This window comes from Eschrichtius robustus, chromosome 12 (assembly GCF_028021215.1).
Source record: "Eschrichtius robustus isolate mEscRob2 chromosome 12, mEscRob2.pri, whole genome shotgun sequence".
Classification (NCBI taxonomy): Eukaryota; Metazoa; Chordata; class Mammalia; order Artiodactyla; family Eschrichtiidae; genus Eschrichtius; species Eschrichtius robustus.
Window position 1 is genome coordinate 42,517,981 of NC_090835.1, and position 15,408 is coordinate 42,533,388.

Below are 15,408 nucleotides of genomic sequence, written 5' to 3' on the forward strand. Positions count from 1 at the left end.
GTTCTGTGGTGTTCCAGCTGAGATTATGGACGAAAAGCATCTAATGAAGCAAATAAACTCTCAGAGTGGACTTGAAGGATACTGAAGGGTGAGGACAAATGGCAAGCAATAAAGGTTGCTGAAAAGTGTTTATGGTCAAGAAGGGAAAAAAGTCATTTACTGCATTCCAAAAGTTTGTGGTCTGTAGTAACTAGGAGCAATCTTCGAATGGAGACATTGTGACCACAGAATTTATTTGATCACATAAAGACCGCTCTGGGCCACGGTGTTGGTCATGTGGGGCTCAGTAGAATGTGAACTATTTGGAACATGCAGGTGAGATGGTGAAAACACCACTTTAACTCTTGTTTACTTTTGTTTCTGTTCTTCTTGGAAGGCAAGAGCCAATAATTCAGAGAACATTAATTACGGAAGTGTGGGAAATCAAGACAACAGGAAAAATGATTTTCCATGCATGCCCAAGAAAATCAGATTTTCCTTTTTCTTTTTCCCTTATCCTTCAGAACTCTCAATATTGTGTTAGTGCTTTGACTCAAAATACCAAAAGGGGAGACTTCCATGGTGTCCAGTGGGTAGGACTCCACGATCCCAATGGAGGGGGCCCAGGTTCGATCCCTGGTGGGGAACTAGATCCTGCATGCATGCCGAAACTAAGAGTTCGCATGCCACGACTAAGAGTCTGCATGCGGCAACTAAGAAGTCTGCACGCCGCAATTAAAAGATCCCTCATGCCGCAACTAAGACCCAGCACAGCCAAAATAAATAAATAAATATTTAAAAACAACAATAACAACAAAAACAAAAGGGAAAAAAGCCACATCAACAAGAGCTTCCTTTATTGTTTATCTTGGCTGGTTCTATTAATGAATTTTACTAATTATAAAACGCATTAAAGTAATAGAAGGAATTATTTCCTTTAAGCAACATACTTTCTAGGTTTAAATTGTCAGAGGAGAACGACTTGAGTGGCTTAATATCTGTTTTCTGTGTTGATGTTTCTTCAAATCAGTTTGCCAAAAAAGGATCTGAGAATTGTGAGCAAAAACATGATTTCAATAAGCAATGCTATTTCTTCTGTGTGCTAGGAGATAGAGAGTGTGGAAATAACTTTCTCCGCAGGTTTTGGCACTTTGGAGACTGGCTGGAATCTACAGTAGGAAAGCTGTAGAGAGATGCTCGGGTCTACCCTGAGGGCAGGTCTTGGATGGGGTATGATTAGGTCTCACGCCTTGGTTCAATCCCAGACTTCCTGTTACGTGATGAGAGGTTAGAACTCTTAGGAATGAGTAAGGCCGCCAAGGATATCCAATTTACAGCTCTAAATATGCCTTCGATTTTACTGCTATTTCACGATCCCCTTCTTGCATAGCTGAAGTTCACTTCCTCCACAAAGCCTTCACCAAAAACCTAGCCCACATCGATCATGTGTGCTTTGAACGCCCATCTCAGCAGTTGCTGTTGGTTCTATGAATTCTGAAATTGGATTTTCATCTGAGTTGTATGGTTCCCCACATTGTATAGGCAAGTCTCACCAACTAGCTCTACTGGCAAAATCCATGGGCCGGACATTTTTCATTATTCTCAGTAGCAACTAGCAAGATGCGATATACTTGGTATGTTTTCAAAACGTGATGCTTAAATAAGAGATGATGAAATGAAGGGACATTCATTTTTACAAAGAGGCAAAACAGATCATGGAATATATAGTCAGCTCCTCCAGGCTAGTATTTTGATCTTAAACCTGCCAAGTACATTATCCTGATTACATTTTAATGGCTACTTACCTATTTTTGCATCCAGAGAGCCCTCAGAGTCAGCTTTGGCCAAGATGACAACAGGGACTTCCTGCTGGGTGAGCATGCTCACAGCCGTCACGGGCGTGAGGCAATCTGAAAATGAGAGCAAACAACTGTGGACGCCAGTGTGCTGGGACTCTAACACCATCTGAATCTCAGAGGAGACAAGTGAGAAAAATAAGCTTTAGAATTTCTGTGTTTTTGTGCTAATTATTATAGAATTTGTTCTTTGAAGGTATTAACAGATAATTCACACTAGTGGAGAATCTAAATTAAACAAAAAAATGAAAATATTCATTCGCGCGCCTAACCAAAGACATGAAAATGGCATTTTTACTTTCCAGATGGTGGAGTAAAGATGTTCCCACCACCCCCTTTTCCTTTTGAAAAGTACCTCAAGTATACAGAAGAATGAGAAACACAACAATCTATCTATGGTGAAACTAAAAGATATCTGAAATTTTAAACTATAACACTTGAAGACGGAAGTGTATAGGAAAGGAGAAAATGACTGAGCAGAGAGGAGATTTCCACACATACAAGGACAAAACAGTTCCCTCCCATGTACCATTTCTAAGGAGATACCAGAGGTTGTGGTCCAGCAAAAGGAAGGGGTAAATCAAGAAAGAGACAGACATGGGATCTAGGAAACAGAGGATCCAACAAAGAAAAGAGGGTAGGGACATTTGCAGAGCAGAGACAGAGAGAAGTCCCAGGAGGACAGATATGCAGAAGCCTGGAGGATGACCAGGTCAGAGAGCCCCAGGAAGCATCTTCAGGAAAAAAAGGGGATGGATAGATTATCTGACAGGCTGGAATATGCAGAAAACTTGAGAGGAGTTTTAAAGAGCTTCTGGGAGGATGTGGGAAGACAGTCAGAAATTCAAAGAACACAAAGCAAATTAAAAAAATGAGGACACCATGAACTTCAGGAAAAATAGAAAGTTATATAAAAAGGAAAATGTAATCGTAGTATATTTGGCTCAGGTGACCAATATTTATGTGGTCATAATAAAACACTTAATTTGGAATTATCCAAACAGTGTGTCATCTTAAATGAAGCTTATTACAACTACTGCAGCAGTGAGATAAACCATACATACATGAATCTTCACTGAATATATGTAGGACTGGAAGCATGAAGACCCCAATAAAGTCCCAAAGGAAGAAGGGATGAGAGATGTAAACAATTAGTGAGTTCATTTGAGCTTTTGCAACATAAGCAATTAACTACAGTTATAATTCATGAACTATTACTATTTACACCTGCTATGTTTTAAGACTTTATATAGATTTATCTAAAATATGTTCTACAAACCCCAAAGTTAAAATAAGCCTAGGGGGACTTCTCTGGTGGTCCAGTGGTTAAGACTTCGCCTTCCAATGCAAGGGGTGTGGGTTCGATCCCTGGATGGGGAGCTAAGATCCCACATGCCTCGCAGCCAAAAAACCAAAACATAAAACAGAAGCAATATTGTAACAAATTCAATAAAGACTTTAAAAATGGTCCACATCAGAAAAACCTTAAAGAAAAAAAAGCCTAGGAATTAGGATTTATTTTTCAGAGAGGTAAAGATAGGCTCTGTAAACATCTAAGCCAGCTCCGATCTTCCTTCACCTTGGGTGTCAGGAAGCACAGGACAGGGTATGGTGGGGACAGAGTGAAAATGCAACGCAAATGGGTCTCCAGGGATGAGGTTCAGCCAGCACCCTGGTACCATGACTGGGAGGCACCTGCTGCCGGAGCTGCTGAAGTGCTGACACCCTCAAAGTGGACACCCAGATTTCTGATTCCATATGGTCCCTTCTCAAAGAAGAGGTATACATTTGCAAATTCTGCAATTATGGTATGTTATTAGGAGGATGGACAGTGAGGCGTGGTGGAGTGAGAATAAAAGTCACTAGGTAATGTCAGGAACTGGTGAATGGAGAGACAGCAGTGTAGGCATATTATACAGACATGTGGCGGTCTATACCAGAGAAACAGCGGTGGCACAGACTGCCAGTTGACCCCATATCAGTCTCTCCTTCTGATTCAGCAATAGAATGTTTAGTTGGACACATGACTGCGTAGCTAATGGCAGCACTGCTCAGCCTCCCTTGCACTGGGTAGGGCCATGGGGTAAGTGTAGAAGCAACTTGCAGGTCACGCTGTCAAAGGGAAGGAGCTGCCCTTCTTCCCCCACCACCTTCTTACTGCGACACAGATGAAGTGTAGAACAACCTAGAACACACAGATAAGGGCGACGTCCTAGAGGGGCAGAGCAGGAAGACAGAAAGAGCCTCAGCCCCAACCACCCCACAAAGCAGACTTGTTACACCCACTCTGCATGTCACGTGGGCAAGAAATAAACTTCTGTCCTTTTAGTCACTGTTTTTCTAGGACTCTGTCACAGACATCGAACTTATACCCTAAGTAACAAATTCCCCCCAAATTAAAAGTGGTTGGGTAAGGAGGCTACTGTCATTGCTGTTGTTAGTACCCTCTGAAATTTCACATAATATACATATATCACCTAGATTTTTAAAAACACAAATTAATTTTTATAAAGAGAGATGGAAATTAATCTTGAAGTATTATTATTTTTCACCTGATAAGAAAAACTTTTAGAAGGGTACCATCACTGTTTGTGAAGTTGCACTGAAATTCACATATCATTGGATACAGCACTCTAAACTGATATAGCCCTTTCAGAAACCAATAAAAGCAACTTGTAAACAGAACTAGAAAAGGGCTCATAACCTTTGACCAAAAAAATCACACTCTTGGGGATGTTTCCTAAGGAAGTAATTCTATAGAGGCAAAGAGCTGTCTCCATAATAGCCCAAACATGAAAAAGGCCAAATGTTCAACACGATAGGGAAGATTTAGGATATTATGGTACACTGAGTAGATAGAATATTATGTATGGATTAAAAAACAATTGGGAAGCCTGCCTAAAAACAAAGAAATATTTTCTGATATCATATTAAGTAAAAACCAAAAAATAAAGACAGAAGCAGTCTGATTTTCAAGATAAGTGTGTGCGGGAACACGAATTTAAAAGATTTATGACACATACAAAAGAACGAAGTTGAACTCCTACCTTTGCTATATATAAAAATTATACTTAATTTAAAAATGGATTAAAGACCTAAATATAAGATCTAAAACCATAAACCTCTTAGAAGAAACATAGGTATAAATCTTCGTGATCTTTGATTAGGCAATGCTTTCTTAGATATGACACCAAAAGCAAAAACAAAAGAAAAAGTAGATAAATTGGACTTTACCAAAATTTAAAACTTCTGTGCTTCAAAGGACACCATCAAGGAAGTGAAAAGAAAACCCACAGAACTGGAGAACATTTTTGTAAATCATATATCTGATAAGAAACTTGTATCTAGCATAAAAAACTATTAAAATTTAATAATAAAGACAACTAAATTAAAAAATGGGCAGATGATCTGAACAGACATTTCTCTAAAGAAGATATATAAATGGCCAATAAGCACGTGCAAAGATGCTCAACACCATTAGCCATCAGGTAAATGCAAATCAAAACCACAATGAGATAATGCTTCACACTCACCAGCATGACCATAATAAAAAAGACAGACGATAACAAGTGTAGGCAAAGATGTGGAGAAATTGGAACCCCCATGTACTGCTGCTGGGAATGTAAAATAGAGCAGCTGTTTTAAAAAACAGTCTGATTGTTCCTCAACCAGTTAAAAATAGAGTTACCATAAGACCCAACAATTCTACTCCTAGATATTGGGTTGGCCAAAAAAATTCGTTCGGGTTTTTCCATTTGATCATATAGAAAAACCCGAACGAACTTTTTGGCCAAGCCAATATATACACAAGGAAATAAAAACATATATCCACATAAAAATCTGAACGAATGTTCATAGCAGCTAGCTGGAAAGTGGAAAGAAACAAAATGTCCATCAACTGATGAATGGATAAATAAAATCTGGTATATACAATGGAATATTATTCTGAAATAAAAAGGAATGAAGTACTGACTACAACGTGGATGAACCTTGAAAACATTATACTAAATGAAAGAAGCCAGTCACAAAAGAGCAAATATCATATAAGTCCATTTATATGAAATGTTCAGAACAGGCAAGTTTATGGTGAAAGAAAGTAGATTAGTGGCTGCCTGGGGCTGGGGAAATAGGAGGAATGGGGGTGACTGCTAGAGGGTATGGGATTTCTTTGGGGGATGATAAAAATGTCCTAAAATTGACAGTGGTGATGGTTGTAAAACTCTGTAGATACACTAAAAACCTTTGAATTGCACATTTTAAATGGGTGAATTTTATGATATGTGAATTATATCTCAATAAAGTCATTACAAGAAAAATATGAAAAAAAAAGTAGAGTACTTGCATTAAAGGGTTGAATTTTTCTCCATTTTCCCACATAAAAGGTCTATTATGACAGTTTTTCAATTAGAAAAAAGTTCTTGGCCAGGCCTAGCATTCTCTACGTTTCTCATTAGTCACGTGCTGGTGACATGAAGCAGGAAGCCAAGGAGAAATCCCAAGTAACTGAAGCAGTTCATACAGGGGTTAAGTCACAGCTAAATGCTTTAGAAGATACAAAGGATTACTAACTTAATAGTTAGAAATTACGAAGGAAACATTCCAGTCAAGAAGCTGCCCTCTGCTCTCAGGGCCCCCACTGCAAAAAAGGCAGGTCTTTCACGCCCCATGGAAAAACAGACCAAAGTCTCTGTTCATAACTCAGCAAAGCAATGCTGCTTGCAACTAGGTCGCAGGGATGCTCTGTGGAAACAGGGTCCTCTGGTCAAGTTAGCGTGAGGAGAGCTGCATGACGTCCCCTCGTAGACAGTCGCAGTGCACGTTAGCACAGCGAAGGCACTAAAAAGTCCAGAAGCAAAGAAACCTATTTATTTTTGCTTTATTCCAGGTTACCTGAGCACGGAAGCTTTCCTCCACACAGCATCTATTAACATGCGCTGAAAGGATGCTAGTAGGAGCAGTTTGATCCGAGAATAAACTATTATCCACAGGATTCTGTTCCTTACCCTTTGTCCCACCCCCATGCTGAATCAATGGAGCCGGGGCAAGACAATAGGGAGCAATACATTATTCAGTGTTCTGGGGCTTCTCTCTAATGTGTCAATAACAACAGGGTTTCTAAGTCACCCATTAGGGAGACCTCATTTACCCTTTTGGCAAAAAATACATTGTGTAGACCACTGGTGACTCAGAGCTGAAATGCGTGGTTCCAAAGCCCCAGGGTTTGCATATTTTAATATTAGGAATGTAAGAAAAGACTCCAGGGAATGCCAGAACAGCTTCTAAAACTCTGATGATATTTCCCTATTGATGCTTTTTATGGTTTCTAGTTCCTATCAAGTCACAGCTTACATAACATAACTTAAATCAGAGGCGGTCAGCTGAGAAAAGGAGGCAGTGCCAATGATTATGGAAATACACTCAATTTCAAGAACTGTATAGAGAAGGACCTTAATTTTTGCTCTCTTAAAGGAATCTGTGCCAATTATAGGATGCTGAGCAAAAACAGTACATTTAGTCAATAACATCAGCAACCCAGTCGGCCAGGCCAGAAATCAGGGAGTTGTCCCAGGAGCCTTCCAAATACTTCTCAGAGCTGTTCTCGCCCCTCCATTTTGATGGCCACTGTTCTAGGGTCTTCACCATCTCTCACCCTAACTAATGGGGTAAGCCAGCTCTCCTGCCTCTACTCTGCGACTCAAGCATCACCCTGTCCACATGAGTCATCCTCCTCCTCAGACCCCTCAGGGCTCCTTCTGTTCCCACCAAGCACTCCATCCCACCTTGCCTGATAGCCCCATCACCTGCGCTGCAGAGAAAACTCAACTTACAAAGGTAAAATGACCATCCTTAAGTCATAGGATGGATCCGGGATCAGAACCTTGATCATCTTGTGCCAACTCAGGAGCCAATATGCAGAAATCAACTTAGCAACTGCAGGAACTCATGTTTGAGAATTTAAACTTGTGCAAGTGATATATTCAGTCACAACTGTGTGTTGCCATGACTTGCAGCAGTCACTGCTTTAACATTAGTTATCCTCAAAACTGGACATTTGAGGGAAAACCAAGCTGCTTGCCTGATTTGAGCCAGATGGCAATGGTAAATGACACTAGTGATAAGATGTTCAGGTTTAAAATGTGACCTCAAAGGCCAAAGGAGGCATAAATCCATATTCATATGGTAATTTTAATTCATTGGGAAAACTGCATTACACTCAAGCACTGTACTGGCCATAAATGACTGATTCCACATGTCAACATCCAGAGACTTGACATGCAAATTAGTCTAGAGACTTTGAATAAATTGACATCTGCAAAAAGAATATTTTTTTAAAAATATTTCCATTCTGAAAATTAGAATCAGAAAACTTAGAGACAAGTTTAGTGTTCCGTTTGGAATTATTTCAGAGATTACTAAAAAGAGGGGAGAACAAAGCGAACGAGCCATTTAGCGCCAAAAGGAAATAACCAGGCCAAGTCAGACCTGCTGATATCCAAATGATCATGAAAACACTGCTCTCTGCATATGCTAAAATCATTTCTTAATTTCTTATGTATGAAAATGTTTTTGATTTATATAGTGTCTTTCATGTCAGGAACTCCATCTTTTGTAACTTATTAGCTGGTTAATCCTCTACTGCTATTACTTCACTTTAATTTGTGTCCCCAAATTAACCATGGGAAAAAAATCTAAGGCCAGATGTTTATATTTTTCAGTTTTTCAATTTTAGACATTATTCAACCAACATAGCCCTCAAGGAATCTCAAAATGCTCATGAAAGCAAAAACAACGAGTTTTCCCTTTAAACTAAACAGCTGAAAGCAATCCAATCTTTCTTTTGAATACGTGGAAAAGAAAACAGAGAGATAGCTACTGGACTTTATAAGCACACGCTGAAATCTTAAAAGAGTCTTTTCTCCATTTCAATATACAACAACAAAAGAGATGAGACCAGGTGATATCTGTCCTGTGCCAGTGAATTACATAAGCACCTGGGTCTCCTCTGCTATGACCCCGCCTCCGCCCCCCGAAGACAGGACTGTGGACGGCCATCTATGCATCCCCGAGTGCTCAGTAAGTATTAACTGATCTGAATATTAACGTTGTAAGTAAACAATTAGAAGTCTTAAGCAGAGATAAGCTGGGATGACACTGTTTATCTTTCCAACGTGATCAGGAAATCTTTCATTCTGACTATTTTAAGAATAGCAATTTTAAAAAAAACTGTATGCCACCATTCAAAAAATTTTATTAATCAAATAATTTAAATAGACCTCCAATAATTCAGACTGTGTGCTTTGGGTTGAAGTTTATAGTCTATGAAACGTGAAGTAGGCTGAGAGTTTTACAGAAATTTTACATTTCTCTGGAGACCTACTTCTAAATGACAGGGGAGTTCCTTTCGCCTGCCCAGGATCCATATCCCCTTCCCCTGGTAAGAGCCTCTGAGTTTTAGAAAGCTACCCCTTCCTCACTGATGACAGTCTTGTTGGTCTATCAAGGAAGGTGCCTGGCCTTCCCTTGGCCAACAAAAAGGCCAGGGTCCCCAGTTATACCAAGCGAACACCTTTCTCTGCAACAGGAATCTCAAACCAAGTGCCCCAAGCACTGAGGGCGAGGTGAGAGCAGACTCACTCAGTCAGTGGTACTCAAGACACTGTTAGTTCCTGCTGCCCAAACCCCCATGGCTGTCTGGTCCAAGTCCTCTTCCAGATTGGTTCTTCCCCACAGCTTTCCAGTATGTTCCCCTTCTCCCCTGGGTTAGCCAGAGATGGATTCTGTTGCTTGCAACCCTGGAATACTGACTAATGCGTAGGCACTTCCCAGTCCTCACTGACCAACACCTGCTATGCCAATTCTAGGTCAGCTTGATCCACTCATTTAAGACCTGTATTGAGCAGGACTCTGCTTGTCTGCTCAGATCACTGTGTGAATTCTTAAAGATACTAAAACTAAGTTACTGAAAATGTTTCCTCTAATTGTCATTGGCTTCCTTCCTGTCCCTGTCAGTATAGTTTTATTTGATGATAAAATTATAAATTAAGTACCAGATTCTATTCCTATCAGAAAAGAGCTTTAAATCTAGATTATATTTAAAGGGAAAGAGTTGAGCTTTCAAACAAAAACTTAAGAAGTGGACAAACTAGTAACTCTAAGTAACTTAACATTTTCAAAGTTCTTTTTGATCCTCATGTTTTAAAATCAAAACATGAAAAGTTAGGCCAAGGAGAATAACAGATCACACAAGATGACATATGTGAAAGGACCGTGAACTCTGTGAAACATAAGGCATAATGCCCCCATCTTAACCTTAACTTGCCAACTCACCTTTGCCAGGGATGAGAGCCTTCCGAAAGGCTTCCTTCAGAGAGCTGTGCCCATGTAAGAGTCTGTGGCTGGGAGAGATGGCCACGTGGGAGGTGCCGTAAACGGCCTCGGGGGTGACCGTGTAGGCGCTCAGCTTTTCTCCTGTGACTTGCCCATCAACCTGGCAGGGGGGAAGCAGAGTCATTTCATTTCTCAGTCCTCCCTCTGGGCTGCTGTGCTCCCCAGCCATATCCCTTCCCCCCACCCCTCCCCAATCCCAGACAGTGGTGACAGCTTCTGACCATAGCCACAGGGATGTGGGGACCTGAGGTGGTCCCTGGCAGGGGCAGAAAGGGCAAGAGAGAAGAGGGTCGCAGCTCATCTTTCAGGAGGCCTCTCCAGTGCCCACAACCAGGCGTACTTGGGGGCCCCAAATCAAAGGGGGTCAAAGCATGCTCAGAAGGATGCCTTCCCCGGTTCTTGGCTCCTTTGTTCACAAATCGATAATAACTGTCAGTGTTATTTGTCCTGAGAAAGGAGCTATACTTTCCTCCAGGATTTAAGTTACAAATAAAGGCATCAACATTTCTAACCAGAAAAAGACACTGAGGCTAATTCCATTTTGAATAGGAAAGAAAGGACAGCCTGAGCTGAGCTCAAGAATGAGTGCTCCTAGGGCTGGTTAAATGCCTTTCAAGGAAGAGTCAAACATTAGGCACCAACTGAATGCCAACTATGTGACAGACACAGAGGACACAGAGAGGCCAGATCCTCCTTCCTTCACACATTCAAATGTGCTCACAAAGTGCCAGTGATGTGCGAAGCGCTTGGGGCCCAGAACTAAAAGTCCACACTATGGACTGAGTGCCAATTAGGTGTCACCTATGGAGCCAGTCGTGGGGCCTCAGAGGCACAGCCACATGGCCCTGTACCTGCAGGACTGAGAGTGTTCCCTCCGGAGATGTCTCATTTTCAGGTGGGTCCAGGAATGGAGATGGAAACACTTTCATGATAAAATATTGGGCAAGGGAGAGAATACAGAAGACATTCCACATACAGTAGCCAGGTGGCTCAGAGACCCGCATCCCTCACCCTGGTGGAGAAGCAAAGGTCTTCTATGTGATCACATCTTGAAATGAAAATTTTGGATGTAATGAGTTAAATAAAATATGTTATTAAAATTAATTTCACCTGTTTCTTTGCACTTTAAAAAATGTGGCTACTAGAAATTTGAAATTACATATGTGACTCTCAGTATCTTTCTACTGGATAGCACTGCTGCAGAGTCTCAAGTTGCTGGTCTCTTCAAAGAGTTCTAAAAATGCAGAAGGGGGTTTCTGAGCATTAATTGCTGGAGATGCTCTTGCTCGATCACCTTTAACGTGAAGTCCAAATGGCAGCCCACACAGTCCCCGATCCAGTGGGCCTGCATGCCTTTTATTCCGTACCATTCTGGAAGGTCTGCCAGCGCGTCCTGCATGGGCTGTAGGAATGAAAGGAGAATGGAGAGGTAGAAGCACACAGCTTACTTAAGACAAAGCAAGTGATCTGGGGCTCGCTAAGGTGGGAGAACTGGGGACACTGAAGGAGGTTCAGGATTTAGCCCTTTTCTCCTTCACTTGTCAATCAGAGGGGCCCAGCAAAGGTCACACAGATGCACTCATCATGACTCAATTTAGTGAGATGGGTTTCACTCATTTCTCTATTTTCAGTGGGCCAAGGTTTCAGAGAGAGAAGAAAATTAACAAGGAGAAACCATGATTAACATCTTTGATGGATGTGGTTAGTGCATTCTCCTCCACAGTCTGGGACCTAAACAAAAGAAGTTCAAGTTTATGAATTTTTAAACCCTAAGATAAGTCATTCACAGGTATGGCTATTCTACCACTCAACTGTATCACATATAGAACATTATAAGTTTATTTAAAAAATAAAAATTAGCATAAGGGAAGCCATCACATTGATTTGTGTAACATTTACTATTAAAAGCACACATTTATTCTCATCGTTATCTAATTTTAATCCTAAAATCTTACAAAAGGGAGGCTTTTCAATAAACTATTCTCTATGGTCTGAAGCTCATGCCATCCCTTTATTTGAAGATGAGGTACATTCTTTCAACAAATAAGTTTAAAAGTAAATCATATATTTATAATAAGAGTCCAATTTTAAATTCCTAATTGCATTATGACTAATACAGGCAACATAACGATGCTTTATTTGTGTAGTGTTTTGTAATTCATAAAGTGCTTTTACACACATCTCTTCTCACACCCTCTGGGTAAGGTAGCTCACTTTCAGATTAATGAGCCCACACTGTGAAAGGGTATAGCTTTCTCATGCAAGCCTGCAGGAAAGGACAAGTCAGGACTAAAACCCAGACCTTACTAACCGCATTTCTTTTGCCTACAGTGCAGAGACTTACTCTATCGTGTGATAAACAACACAGAGCATTTTCTATACTTGTCATCTATCTATCCATCCATTCTCATTTATTCGGGAGAGGCTGCAAGCTTCAAGATCCAGAAATTTCTTCTGAGGCAGAAATTGTGGATTATGGACACCATCAAGTTGACCAGCAATGTGTTCATTCATTTGTTTATCCCTAGGAATGTATTAATTCCCCAACCCTAAACACAAGGACCTCATCTAGGCATTGGAGACTTGGGCATACACAAAGCAGGATGTGCCAGAGTCCCTAAAATGAAGTTTAAATAATGCACACATGGAGCCTGCTGCTATTAGTTGGGTAACTGATCAAAATGCAATGCCAAATGCTATTAGCATCAAAGAAGATGGGACACGGGTTGTGGAAATGAATCAAGGGAAAAGAAAAATAGTGGGAGGGTAGGGAAGAAAAGTAACAGAGTGAAAACTAGGGAGAGATATAAAAGATTTGGGGGGTGGACCACAGAGGAGAAGGAAAGTCATAGGAAGTGGGTGGGTGAGGAAAGAAAAGCTCCAAAAAGAAAACAAAGAAAGGGAAAAGAAGCAACTAAAGAGTGCCTGCCCAGCCCACAGTAGGGTGCAATGACCAATCAATAACAGGGTGAGCCTTCCTGCCATGGGGCTGTCAACCTTGAGAGAAAAGCAAAGGAAAGAGGGAACGGAGTTACACTAATATTAAAATAGAAACCAGACATGTGTGCAAAATAGGAAAAGGAGAGCACTGGAAAGCCTCAGTGAAGAGCTCAAGCTGTCCTTTTAACGCAACGTCACACTAAGGCTCAGTAAAGGCAGGTCCCTTTCCTTTTTGCTACCAATAGGAACCTAGCTGTGTGACACTTGGCATAATCCTTGTGCAGAGACCCAACTACCCAGCTCATGTTTATAGGTCATCTTCAACAAAATGATTCTAGGGTTCTCCCATTTCCGGACCATTAATCATGAAAGATAAAAATGTTTTTTAGGAGGAAATGTCATCAATTAGAAACCGTGGGTATTTTATAGTCTACCTGGTCATTTGGAAAGGAGATCCACAAAAACCAAATAGCTGATGACAAAGATTCAGAAATATTTTAGGTAAGTTTTGAAACTTGATAATTCAGCATGACCTATACTTAAGCCAATTCATGATGTTGATGAAACCGTATTGCCCAATCTCCCAGGGCAGGATCAAGGAAAACCAGAGTTGCTAGTTTTAAGTAAAATAAGCAGATCAACATGTGTCAATGCCATACATATATTCCAACATCTGTGCTTGTGAGATGGCTTTCCATAGGATATACAAAATGCTTTATGGGTCAAGTAAAGTTGCCCAAAAGGACCATTATGTTTCAGTATTTGCCTGAGTGAAAACTGACTTTTGAGAAGGTGGTAAAAGTCCTGCTTCAGGTTCCTGACTGTTCATTACTTCAATTAAAGTGGCTTTCTTTTGGTACAAACTATTATGTATAAAATAAATAAGCTACAAGGATATATTGCACTGCCCAAGGAATATAGCCAATATCTTATAATAACTATGAGTGGAGTATAATCTATAAAAATTTTCAATCACTACCTTATACACCTGAAACTAACATAATATTGTAAATCAACTATACATCAAAAAAAAAAAAGTCAGAGCAAAGAGATTGGTTCAAGATGGCGGAGTAGAAGGAGGTGCTCTCACTCTCTCTTGCAAGAACACCAGAACAACAACTAACTGTTGAACAATCATCGATAGGAAGACACTGGAACTCACCAAAAAAAATACCCCACATCCAAAGACAAAGGAGAAGCCACAAAGAGATGGTAGGAGGGGCACAATCACAATAAAATCAAATTCTGTACCTGCTGGGTGGGTGACTCACAAATGGAGAACACTTATACCACAGAAGTCCACACACTGGAATGAAGGTTCTGAGCCCCACGTCAGGCTTCCCAATCTGTGGGTCCGGCAACGGGAGGAGAATTCCTAGAGAATCATACCTTGAAGGCTAGTGGGATTCGATTGCAGGACTTCGACAGGACGGGGGGAAACAGAGACTCCACTCTTGGAGGGCACACACAAAGTAGTGTGCTCACTGGGACCAAGAGGAAGGAGCAGTGACCCCATAGGAGACTGAACCAGACCTACCTGCTAGTGTTGGAGGGTCTCCTGCAGAGGTTGGGGGGGGGGTGGCTGTGTCTCACTGAGACAAGGACACTGGCAGCAGAAGTTCTGGGAAGTACTCCTTGGCATGAGCCCTCCCAGAATCCGCCATTAGCCCCACCAAAGAGACCGGGTAGGCTCCAGTGTTGGGTCGCCTCAGGCCAAACAACCAACAGGGAGGGAACCCAGCCCCACCCATCAGCAGACAAGTGAATTAAAGTTTTACTGAGCTCAGCCCACCAAAGCAACAGCCAGCTCTACCCACCACCAGTCCCTCCCATCAGGAAACTTGCACAAGCCTCTCAGATAGCCTCATCCACCAGAGGGTAGACAGCAGAAGAAAGAAGAACTACAGTCCTGCAGCCTGTGGAACAAAAACCGCATTCACAGAAAGATAGACAAGATGAAAAGGCAGAGGTCTATGTACCAGATGAAGGAACAAGATAAAAACCCCAGAAAAACAACTAAATGAAGTGGAGATAGGAAACCTTCCAGAAAAAGAATTCAGAATAATGATAGTGAAGATGATCCAGGACCTCGGAAAAAGAATGGAGGCAAAGATTGAGAAGATTCAAGAAATGTTTAACAAAGACCTAGAAGAATTAAAGAACAAACGAGCAGAAATGAACAACACAATAACTGAAATGAAAACTACACTAGAAGGAATCAATAGCAGAATAACTGAGGCAGAAG

The 15,408-nt window shown here is 41.1% G+C and overlaps 1 protein-coding gene across 1 annotated transcript in view; it reads right to left on the reverse strand.

Moving 5' to 3' along the window:
• Window positions 1-15,408, reverse strand: part of LARS2 (leucyl-tRNA synthetase 2, mitochondrial) — a 156,368-nt gene that overhangs the window by 47,894 nt on the left and 93,066 nt on the right. The window contains exons 8-10 of the mRNA XM_068558880.1: window positions 11,518-11,625; window positions 10,164-10,323; window positions 1,785-1,889 (exon numbers count right to left, since the gene is read on the reverse strand). Of these exons, the coding sequence (XP_068414981.1) occupies window positions 1,785-1,889; window positions 10,164-10,323; window positions 11,518-11,625 (373 nt within the window). The remainder of the gene's footprint in view (window positions 1-1,784; window positions 1,890-10,163; window positions 10,324-11,517; window positions 11,626-15,408) is intronic.